This window comes from Eulemur rufifrons, chromosome 7 (assembly GCF_041146395.1).
Source record: "Eulemur rufifrons isolate Redbay chromosome 7, OSU_ERuf_1, whole genome shotgun sequence".
Taxonomy (NCBI): Eukaryota; Metazoa; Chordata; class Mammalia; order Primates; family Lemuridae; genus Eulemur; species Eulemur rufifrons.
In genome coordinates, this window is record NC_090989.1 from 104463800 (window position 1) to 104476107 (window position 12308).

At 37.2% G+C, this 12308-nt stretch overlaps 1 protein-coding gene across 2 annotated transcripts in view; it reads left to right on the forward strand.

The window, feature by feature from the left end:
* The first annotated feature begins 3877 nt into the window (after window positions 1–3877).
* DHX36 (DEAH-box helicase 36) overlaps window positions 3878–12308 on the forward strand; it is a 50521-nt gene continuing 42090 nt past the window's right edge. For both annotated transcript variants that reach the window (XM_069473066.1, XM_069473067.1), the window contains exons 1-3: window positions 3878–4160; window positions 8864–8988; window positions 9930–10164. In XM_069473066.1, coding sequence (XP_069329167.1) covers window positions 3921–4160; window positions 8864–8988; window positions 9930–10164 — 600 coding nt within the window. In that variant the 5' untranslated portion in view covers window positions 3878–3920. The remainder of the gene's footprint in view (window positions 4161–8863; window positions 8989–9929; window positions 10165–12308) is intronic.

Below are 12308 nucleotides of genomic sequence, written 5' to 3' on the forward strand. Positions count from 1 at the left end.
ACTTAGGATGGTCCCGTTTTACAATTGTTTCCCAGCATAATAATTAATGGTGTCCTCTTTCACACTTAAAAGTGTCCCAGTTTAGACAATAAATTGTCACCTGATCTATAGTTCTTAATCAAGTTATACCAAATCTACATGCTCTTTCCACCAAAATATAGGATACCTACTATAACTGAAAAGGAGACTATGTAACGTCTGCAAATTTCCTGCTAAAAGTCACTCTTGTTTGCTTTTTATGATTAGAGAATAAACAGAAATTTCCTTTTCAATAAGAAAGGTGAAATAAGAAAATTATGATTGGGTATATCATCAAAGATCTACCCTCTAAGAAGGTAATAAGAGGAGGACAGGCCTGTCATCCTTCAGAAACTTGTTCTTAAGGTGAGAACACCCCCACTCCCACCCCTTACCTGCAAAATGCCCTGAGTCACAGAGTAAGCAACGCCATCCAGAACCATTGAATGTTCAGTCAATTAGATTCAAACAGGAGGCTGGAAGAAGATAATATCTGGTATGATAAAGAATAAAGGGACAGGGAAATCCTCTGACTGATCTCTGCCTTTTAGGGGCATGATATTTGCAACTTGTGCCAACCAAGAGCATCAAAATATGTTAACTTTTCTCCTGAAGATCCATCTACTCTTCTCCACCTTACTTTCTGCTTCAAGAGACTGATCTGCACCAACTACATCAATACATTTCACATGCCCTCTGCTTCCCTCTGGGTTTAGCCAACAGGGACTTCCAGTAAGAGATGACAGAGGAGGATAGTGAGGTCAGGGTACTTATTTCTCTAACTGTTTCCCTGCAAGATCACCCTGAAGTGGATCTGCCCTTTTAACAAAGGTCATTGTCCCTTTAGGCAGCTGACTGTATTCAGCTCTTTCAGGATGCCAGTATCTGCTTTCTCTCTTCATCCAATTGTGCCTAGAGATGGTAACATCTCTGTTGCTACTAACTCCAGTTTATAGAAATGTCTTATGGTCTCTTTACACTTGCACCTGAGTACATAGTTTTTATATGCATATATATAAACCCTCCTTGAATTATCCTCACATGAGTTTGCCATCTATTTTCTACAGGAACTGGAACTGAAATAATCACAAGCTATAACCTTTCCTAGTGTATAACTGTCTTGGGTGTACAGTGAAAAGACCATTGGATGCTCAGAAAGATTGGGGATGAGGTGAGCCCAGATGGATTATTATTTAGATTATCTCTAAAATCCTTTTAGCCATAGCATTACATATGTGACTCTAAGATACAAAATGGAATTTATAGATCTTTAGCTCCTCCTGTGTTATACAGAAACCATACCATGATGATGATATGATGCTCTTCCTTATTCAAGAAGAATACATTTTATGGATTTGGTTAGAACAAAGGTTTGGTATTCTTGGATCAAGAGACCTCACCAATTTTAGGATGAAGACCAGGAGAAAATCCCGATTTGTCTAAAATATTCTCCAAAGATAAGTGAAGCAAAAGAAGCTGGTGGCAGTAACAGATAAAATTGGCAAAAAGGAGGACAGATTAACTTGAGAAAATTAAAAAATAAAATCTAGAATTCTAGGGGAATACAAGGCTTCAGTCAGTAATTTTTCTCTTCAGCACAAACACTGGATATACTAAAATCTATAACTAGAGATTTTTAAAAATGTGTTTCAAAACATGGTCTGCTTTCAGAGATCTAAGCCAGAGATGTGGCAAAAGCTGAGGTGGAGGAAGGAGATTGTGATCCAGCCACATCTCCCTCTCCTCTGCCCCATCCTCACTACCTTCACATGGTCTCCTATAACAATAAGGCTTTTCTGTTCTACTTCCTATGTACTAGGGATTTCCATTTCCTCACATCGTCTTTCCAGGGCAGACTTCACTGTCCTTCCTCTTTGTAGTTATAATTGTGAAATGTCCACTGAGGAATATGACTTATAAGGGAGAGGACTGAAAATGTCCATTTAGGATTTTTAAAATATCTCTGATAACTAGATAAATGAGGTTTCAATAATTGAAAATGGAAGCTTTATAAATCAAGGACACATGAAGAATGTTTATAGATGCCTAGGGTTTTTTTTTCCCCCTTATTTTCTTAAGATTGCCATATTTTTCATGAACTAAGAGAGGGTTCATTCTTTTTAGTCTTTCCATTTCTTGAGATTTTGGCCTAAGTCTAGTAAAATGCAGATAAAATCGTGCCCACTTACAGTGCCTTGCACATAATAAGCACTCAATAAATGCTACTTATAGTATTACCATCCCTTTTCCTACTTCTAGTTGTCACATGGACAGCAGTGGGAGTATCTGTGATAAGAAAGTTATAAAACTGTCAAAATGGTGGCTGCAACCTGGTTTTAGAGAGGGCCTAAGTTGGCACTAAGGCAGATGCTATCTTCAAAGAGGAGCACAATACCTCCCCTCCCACATGCTGCTCTTTTAATGTGACTTTGGCTCTATTCCCATAACTTGGCAAGGTCCTAACTGCCCTTAAACCTGGGTGGGCATATGTAACTGTCCCACCTAGTAAAGTATAGTGGAAGCAATGCCATGTGACATCTGAAGCTAGTTAATAAAAGTGTCAAATGTCACCTACTTCCAAAGAGAAAAGACAGACTTAACCACATACATAAGGAAGTTCACAGAAAAATGAGACTCAAGGAGGCAGTTAGAGTTTGGAGCTTATATACTACCTTCATAGGGGAAGGGGAGGGGAAAAAGAGCACTTATGGGAAAACAAATGACTTTTAGGAAAGATAAATGGGATCTTAAAACAGATGCAAGATATGATAGTTTTGTGGCAATGTCTGTTTAGGTATGTTGGGGACTTCTAGTTTCCAGTGATGAGTCAGTCTCCCCTGTTCCCACCCGAGGAGATTTAAGACAATTGAGCTCTTGAGTTTTTTTAGGTGGCTATCTGGTTTCGGGCAGGTAAGAGATTTCAGAAATTCAAATGCCTTCTGCTCAAAATAATTTTTAGGCCACAATGGTGTATTTTGGAACCTTTCATAGCATACAGCATTTCCCTTTCTTAATTCACTACGTAATTATGGCTTTTGTCTTCCCCCCAACACTGTAAGCAAATGAAAGCTCATGCCATACTTGCCTGGTTCAGTATTTCCAAGCACTTTTAAATCAATTAAATGTATAAACGAAGTGGATATCCACTGGTGAACATCCAAGTCTGTGTGGCCCTATAACTTCATCATTCAAGAACAGCTTGCACAAAAACACTAAGTGGTCTGGTTAATAAACAGTACATGGCTTCAAATGAACACATGAATCTTCAATTGCTGTTTATTTACACATGTTGCCTAAGTGCTCTGCACTGAATTTGGTTTAGACATGTTTATCTTATCTTATGGGATAAAGGTAGTAAATAATGACAATCCTTTAAAGGAGGCAGGGGCACTTTTATACTTATTGTTATTATTTGAAATATGTCAGGCTGCTTTCAAGACATATGAGGAACTTACTTCTTTGAGACTTTTAGGAGACAGGGCATCGATCCATGAGTTCTTTTGTCTCAATCAGTGCTTACTATCCAGGGCCTAATTGATAGCATACTCAGGATGCCTTCACTCGGTAAACGACAAGTAATAAAGTAAAACCCAAAAGTCATTTCCTCACTTGCCAGGCCTAGGAAAAGAAAACTTGCGAGCCTTTCGCTCGTTCTCCCTCCAGACGTACAAAGGTAGACAACTCAGTTGCCCTCACACAGAAAAATTAACCCGGATCCCTCTCCGGACCACCACTGCCGTCCGCCCGTGACGTCACCGGAAACGGCTGCTTGTGCTGCTAAACGGCCCTCCCTCTCGCGCTGGGCGCCGGAAGCAAAACGGAAGTGGACGTGCACTCGCTTCCGGTCCCGGGCGCCATTTCTAGCGGTTGAGGTTTCTCACAGGTTATATTCTGCTAGGACAATGAGTTTTGCCTACCATCCGAACTGGGACCGCGATGGGGGGCCCCGCAGCTCCAGTGGGGACTATGGAGGAGGTCATCGAGGGAGCCACGGAGGGAGCCGAGGCTCCGGAGGCGGCGGCGGAGGAGGGGGTGGTCGTGGCGGCAGGGGCCGGCATCCCGGGCACCTGAAAGGCCGCGAAATCGGCCTGTGGTACGCGAAAAAACAGGGACAGAAGAACAAGGAAGCGGAAAGACAGGAGGTAATCTGAGATTCGATAGTGAAGGGGATGAGCCGTGACAGGTTTTCTTTACCCTCCCGCGGCCCCTTTTTTCTTGCTTTTGTTTCTTAACTGATACACGTGCTTTGTGAAGTGTAAATGAGGTGCACCTGTATTATGCTGAAGTTTCCTGCAGCGTGTGTTATACCACTTAATGTTAGCCATGCGCGTCTGACCTGAAGCAGGATTTATGCAGGCAGAATGTATACTTTGCTTAAAGGACGTGAGAACTATGGACAAAACAAATGTTAAATCAGGGTTCCAACAGAAATTAACTTTATTGGGGTGTGTCTGTCGTATTTCTGGTCGTCCTTTTTCTTAGAAAAATTACTGTCACTTTCATTTAGGTCCTTTGCTTGGTGAAGTCCAAAATAGCGGCTTTCTGCATTAGAGATAGATTTGCGCGGAACAGAAGCAAACACTATTTTGAATGTAGATCGTTCAGAAAAATAGTCCAGCTTTTATTGTTAGTGTTAAAATTATCAGTCACAAACCCAGGTTTTTTGTTTTTATGTTGGGGTGGGGAAATTTCTATTGATTACCACCTTCTCTTTGAGAAGGAAACTTAGGATCCTAGAAGTGGAAGAAACTTCAAGAGATAATTTGGCTTAGTCTCTTCTCTTCAGACGATTGTCAGTTTGATTGGTATGTTAAAGATTTGTAGTAAAGGAAACATGACGTTCCCTGAGTGGCCTATTCTAGTAAAAAAAATAACTTTTATTATTAAACAGAAACTTTCTTAATATAGGCCTTACAACAGCTTTTTCGTGATTTTATTAAAAGCACTTTTCATATTACAGAGTGTAATTAAATCATCATTTAGGCTACTATTTTTAAATCATTCCATTTCTTTTAACCATGTTATTTTAATTGATGTGTTTTGGGGGCTTTATCCGTTTCTTTTCATAACTTACCAGATTCTTCTCTTTAAAAAACAAACCCATTTCTTTTACAGTCCAAAATTGTTCATTGAGCAAACTGGTTTTTGAAAATCAGGGTAGGCACATCTAAACCATCTTGAAATTAGAATAATTGTGTCATAAGTATAAAAAGATGTACACAGTAACTTTTATTTACCCTCTGTTTCAAACAAGGTTCAATGCTTATTGTTACAGGGATCTGAAGAAATGTAATATTCAGAGAGCTTATGGCCTAGCTGGGAAAATAAGATCTAAACAGATCAAAAGTTATGTAAGTCAGGAAACATTTTCATTATTTCCACATGATAGGTATTTAGCTAGTTGTGCAGAGGATATTATGAATGGAACCCTTGATTTCCACCCCCCATCCTTATATGTCCATTTTAGTCAATGTCACTATCATTTATTCACTTGCCAAGACCAAATGGAATTTTTGATTCCTCCCTTTCATTTCAGCAAATGCATCTGCTCTGCCTTCTTAATATTTCTCAAATTCAACTACTTCTACAGCAGTTACCATAGATCAAGCTACTGTTTTGTTTTCTGTTCATAGCCTCCTAATTAGTCTTCCAGCTTTCACTCCTGCTCCCCATTAAGTCTGTCCTTAATAGAGCCACCCATCCATGGTCATCTTTCAGAAGGATCGTTTCATTCCTAAGCTCACAACTTGAGATCGAAAATCATGTCATTTCTGTCTCAGTCTAATACATTTCTGTGGCCTCTTAACATGTTTTCTGGGAATCTTAGTAATCTGGCTTCAACATAACAGGTTTTCCTCTATGTACTTTCTTCTCTGAGCCCATGTTTCCAGTGTGATGTAATTCTAGCTTTTGTAAACATACTTTATTTTTGCTTTTTATTACAGGGTCATACCATTCTCCTGTCTAAAATGCACCTCTCCATCTTTAAATGTGTGCATTTTTCGTTTGGCTCATCCTAACTCTTCCTTTGACTACCTTCAGCCTGATGTGATTACATCCCCGTCAGAATTTGCATAGCTTTTACTTTTAAAGTAATCCTCGTGTTTACAGATTGAATGCATTCTAATGATGCTGTCATAGTATTCTCTCTACAAATATTGAGGGCAGTGTTTGAGACTGTATCTTAGGCACTTTGTTAACAATGGTCTCTACCTTACAGAGATTGCCTTGTGTTAGAGGCTGTAGACGTTTAGAATACAATGAATGTATTATGACAAGGGGAATATAGGCTGTCACCTGACTCAAATCAAGGTATTTTAGAAGACTTTCCTTAAGCTGAAACTTTGAAAGATACCAAAGTATGTGTGTGTGTTTGGGGTTTGGGGGTTTGGAAAGGATCTTCAGGCTGAGGCAGCAGCCTATGCCACAACCTGGAAGTCAGGAAGACTGCATTCAAGAAACTGAAAGGTAAGAGCCTGGATGTGGAGTGTGGTGAGATGAGGGTAGAGAACTAGACTTCAGAGTTGTTTACCACTTCACACAAAAAGGAATACATTTCAGTTTACAATCTGGTACACATATCTGTGCAACTAAACTAAAAGTTTTGTAAGATAATACTTAATTACCTGTGCATTACCCTGGGTTTCGTTGTTGTTTTTGAACTTCTTTCTCCACTCTATTTTTATTAATGCTGTTAATGATTCTTTAATTTAATGTCACAAACAGCAGATTAAAAAGCTCTGGGCTAGAAAAATAAGCAGGGCTTTGAGATTCATTGACTTTTCTCTAAGAACTGTAGTAAGCTATTAAAGCATTTTAAACAAAGAATGAAACGAACTGAATTTTTAAATGTTTAAATTCACTCTGGTAGCAGTATAGGGAATGAATTGAAGAGAGAGGCTGTTCTGGGGCGAGGAGACCAGTTAAGTAGCCACTGCAGTAATTAAGGTGAGAAATGACAGTTTGAATTAGGACATTTGCAGTGGAAATGCAGGGAAGTGGACAGATTAAAGTGATTTAGGAGGTAAACTAAAAATGATTTGTGATTATCTGGAGGTCTGGGGACAGCAAGTGTTAATGGATGACACTTTTATGCCTGTATAAAGATCAGGCTTGTTGGAGGAAGGCTATAGGCTCAGCTAAGGACACTATGAGTTTGATATTGTCATAGGACTTAACAAATGAGGATTTCCAGGAGATAGAGAGCTGTGTGGATCTTATGCCTAGAGAAATCTAAACTGGAGATGAGCATTTGGCAGTTCATGAGCCACTGAATGATAGTTGGAGTGTGGGAGTAAACAGTGAGAAGAGTGGGCCCATGCCTGAATTCTGTAGACCATTGCTTTTCAAACTTGAAGGTGCATGGGAATCACCTGGCATCTTGTTAAAATATAGGACTGTGGTGGGACCAGTTATTTCTAGATGATGCCATTGCTGCTGGTCTGTAGAATAATCAGGCTGTAAAATGTAGAACACAAAAATTTTAAGGGTCAGGGTGAGGAAGAGGAGGTTCCAAAAGAATCTAGGAAGGTGTAGCCAGAGAAGAGAAAAATAAGGAGGTAAGTGTTGTTTTGGAATCCAAGAATAGTGTTTAAGGGAGAGAAGAGTATATAAGCAACAGAAAGTAATCAGTGGCAAGCATGCACAGATGCTTTAAAGGACTGAGACTGTCTATTGGATTTACCTACAAGGTCATCAAGGTGACTTTGATGAGAACCCTTTCTGTGGTATTGTGGAGGTAAAAACCAGATTTCAGTAGGGTGGCAAGTGGAGAGATGAAGGAAAGATGCAGAGTAGCTCTCTAATGGCTGATCTTACTGCTTTTCTTTCAGGACCCACCCTTTAATTTGAAATAGTTCTCTTTAATTCTTTTTTTCCTCTTGCCTCTTTCCCACCCTCGTTAAATACTTATTAAGGGTAAGACTTCCTTATTCCAATTTTTAACTATTTTTTCATTCATACTTTCACTTTCCTCTTTCTTCAGTTCTTTAACATTACACGTTCTAATTTTCACCATTCCTCCAGTGTTTCCAGTTGCCTGTTGATTCATATGTACATCCTTAAGTCTGGATCTTAAAGAACCTGAGGTTTGTAGACCCATGGACTTTGAAAAACCTGTTTCTCAGCTTGCTATATCTGAAAAACAAAAGTCTCCAAAGAATTGGGTTTGACATTTATTCTTGTTTTACCTTGGCCTGTAGTTAAATTTCTTAGATGCATGTTTAAAGTTTCTAAAAAATTTTCATAGCTCCCCAAAGATCTTATCTTATGTCAAATCTGTTGTGTTTTTTATTCTCATTCTCTGAAGCAACTGCTTCATTTTGCCATATTGGATCACCATCTCCGTGAGCACCTATCAATTTTATTTATTACTTCTGAGCTCTGCCTTCTTACTTCATGGTTTTATTCTTCTTTTTATTATAAGAACTTTTAAGTACTCATTGCAACCAAAATATTCCAATTTTCAACTTTTTTTTGGCAGACCATTTGAGTTTTAAGAATTTTGAAAATTAAAGATACAGAAAAAATCATAATAATTAATATGTAAGAGTGGGAGTTAGGAGAGCCAAAGTTGTAGGAAGAGACATAAATATGCTTTCTTTACCAATCATGTTAGCTAATTTTATGGATATATGGTGGGAAAAGGTCTTGAAGGATATATACAAAAATGTTAATGTTAATTACATCTAGGAAGTAGGGCTGGGCCAGAAGTGTGGGTAAGTAACTTTCTTTTATATATGTTTATTGAACACATATTACTTTGTCTTTATTTTTTTTAGTAATCAATAATTTTGCACATGCTTTCTTATATTGAAAAAGATGCTTTTTCCTTTGCACAAAATAGAGAGCTGTAGTACACATGGATGAAAGACGAGAAGAACAAATTGTACAGCTACTGAATTCTGTCCAGGCTAAGAATGATAAAGATTCAGAAGCACAGATATCTTGGTTTGCTCCTGAGGATCATGGGTAAGACATAAAAAGTGTTCTTTTAAAGGATAGGCAAAGAGTAATACTTCTTTCATAGCATTAGCTAAAAAAGATGATAATAAAAATACATCTTTAGAGTTTTCAGTAAGTGAAAGTTAACCTTGAAGTAATTTTTTTCTTAAGTAGATCAAACAGATTTGTAGAAAAATTTTTTAAAAAATTTAGACGGCATATTTTCACAGGAAAGCTAAATGGTATGAATATTAATGTATCTGGATATGAGATGAGTCGTCTTTGTATTTTTGAAATTCTCCTGCTGGAAAGGTCTACAAGAAGTTAAGTTGCTGCGTTTTAGGAAGGTTGCAATAACTGTATCATTTATAGCTGTGGTCCCCAACCCCCAGTCCAGGGCCTGGTATCGATGCATGACCTGTTAGGAAACGTGCTGCCCATCACCGCCTGAGCTCAGCACCACCCTCCCCCTGCCCACAACACTCCACCCCACCCAACCCCAATCCGTGGAAAAATTGTCTTCCATGAAACTGGTCCCTAGTGCCAAAAAGGCTGGGGACTGCTGATTTAAAGGAAAAATTAGTTGAAGTATTTTAAGAACTGTATAATGTAGCATCCCATTTATAGCTCAGAAAGGGCGGCAGGAAGAAAATGAAGACATTGTGAAATAAAACAAGTCCCAAGAAAATCAGAAAAAACACTGCAATGGACGAGTGACTATTGTGTGGATTTTTAATTTTTGTTTTAACTACCAAAAGGAATAACTTATCTGGCAACATCTATTTAAAGGGAGGAAAAATTTGAATTCATTATGAGAATCTAAGTCTATTTCATAATTGCTCTAAGAGAAAAGAATAAAAGCTTTTGATTTGGGTGATTTTGAAATATTTAAACAGCATATTATTTTGTTCCAGTCCTTGAATGGTTCCTTATCTGACCTTTTTTTAATTTTTATTTTGTCAAAATAGATACGGTACTGAAGTTTCTGCTAAAAACAAACCAAGCTCAGAGAAGAAACATGATAACCAGGAAACGAAATTGATAAACCAAGAAAAAAGGACCTTTAGAATTAGGAACAGATCATGTATCGACCGAGATTCTGAGTATCTCTTACAAGAAAATGAACCAGATGTAACCTTAGACCAACAATTATTGGAAGATTTACAAAAGAAAAAAAATGACCTTCGGTATATTGAGATGCAGGTAGGGGAAAGCAACATGTTGAAAAAATTTTTACTTGAGATTCTTTTCTCACCCTTGATAAAAATGTATATATGGTTATAGATAGCTGCTTGATATAGGTCAGTAAGATTCCTCAACAAGACATCCTCTGTGGGAATTTTTTTCTTTTTGAATAGGAGAGAAAAGCCATGGGAATGGAAATTACACGTAATAGTATTGTATCTCATCCACAGAAGCTTATGTAGTAAGGAGAAGAAATGTTTCAGAAATACTAGTACGAATGGGAAAAGAAAAGAAAAATCTAACTTTTCTAGGCCAGTTTATTGAGACACCATAACAGTCAAGCAATTAGAATTGTAAAGTTTCTTCCAGATTATTTAATACATTTCCTTTTTTTTATAGATGATAAAATTAAATCTTTCAAGAGTCATATGATATGCCATGTTCATCAACATTTTAAATATAGGACTGGGGCAAGAACTGAAATTTTCCACAAGTGTTCCAGTATTTTCTTTCCATGCTAGGCAAGATATTTTAAGGTCCTTCCAATTAAAACAAAATTGTAATCGGGTGTGGTGGCTCACACCTGTAATCCTAGCAACATAGTGAGACCCTGTCTCTAAAAAACAAACGAGAGAAAATTACCCAGGCGTTGTGGTGTATAACTGTAGTCCCAGCTACTGGGGAGGCTGAGGCAGGAGGATCCCTTGAGCCCCAGGAGTTTGAGGTTTCAGTGAGCTATGAAGACACCAGTGCACTCTAATCTGAGCAACACCCTGAGTAAGACCCTGTCTCAAAACAAACAAAAAACCCATAAAATTGTGTGCTTTGTGGGTGTTCTAGAAATGTAATAAAATATTCACATGTAGGTATGCATATTTTTAAGAGAATATACTGAGAATTCTGAGGCCATTGTCTTTAATATGCACGTACATACTGCTGTTTTGGGAATAGGTAAATGTCTCATCTTTTGAAAGAAAGGATCCATTGACTGTCACTGAAGAAAGTTGAATTTCCTTACTAGAATAGGTGAACTGAGGTTGTTCAGGGACAAATTAAGTAGGTCTTTGATGCCTATTGAGTACAAATAAGATTTGAGAATGGAGGAAATTTCAAGATGAATTAATTCAGAATTTTGTGGTTAAGAGAAGAGCTGCTTTTATAGCCATAGGGACAAGAAGAGTTAGTTATTGTCTCTCGCTTTGCTTTGTATAGTAGACAGAACTCAAATATTATTGAAGATGAGTGATTGATATAGTTCTGAAAAAGAAATAAAAAACATAAAAATAGTTGGTGATTTTCTTGTTTCCCAGATGCGTTTAAAAATGCTTCACATGTACTATATGATATAAACCTCCCAACAACCTTGTTAAGAGAGCATACATGTCTGTTACAGATGAGGAAAAAGAATCTCGGTTAGGTAACCTGCTTAAGGATGTATAATTCATAATGGAAGCAGGTCTAAAATTCAGTTGTGTTTAAGAACTGAACTTTTTAATTCTTCTTAGCAATGAGTAATATTTTTCTTTGTTACAATTTAATTAACATTAATTTTATACTTGCTAGATGCCACTTACTAATATTATGCTGTGTTTTCTGAAGAGTGGTATTTTCTGTCCTCAGATTACGATCACATTATCTCATCTTGGTTATAGTCAGAAATTAGGAAATAGGTTTGGCTGCCTTAGAAATGAATATTCTGTAATTCATTTTCTAGGAGCATTTACATGTATATATAAAGCAAAGCAAATATGGTTAATGCCAGTTAGAAGTGCAATGGGGCAGCTTGTATATACTCATATATTAAGATGGTTACATTTGATTACATGAAGTATTAATATTTTTAGATGTCCTTTAAGAAGAAGTTTTCAAACTTAAAAATTTTTATGAAAGAAATTAGTACAAAAGGATGATGGCTTTTATTATTTTAATGTACCAGAATTCATTTAATTAATCACATTAACTATCATTTTTATACCAGTAGGAATTACCTGACCATAACAAGCGTGGCAGTAATATACCAGATTATCTAGAACCGTTCTGATTTTATTTTTACTTAATTTTGTTTTATAGTTACTATAATTTTATTATTTTTTAAATTTTTCTAAAATTATAATGGGTACATCATAGTTGCATGTCTTTATAAGGTACACATGATGTTTTGA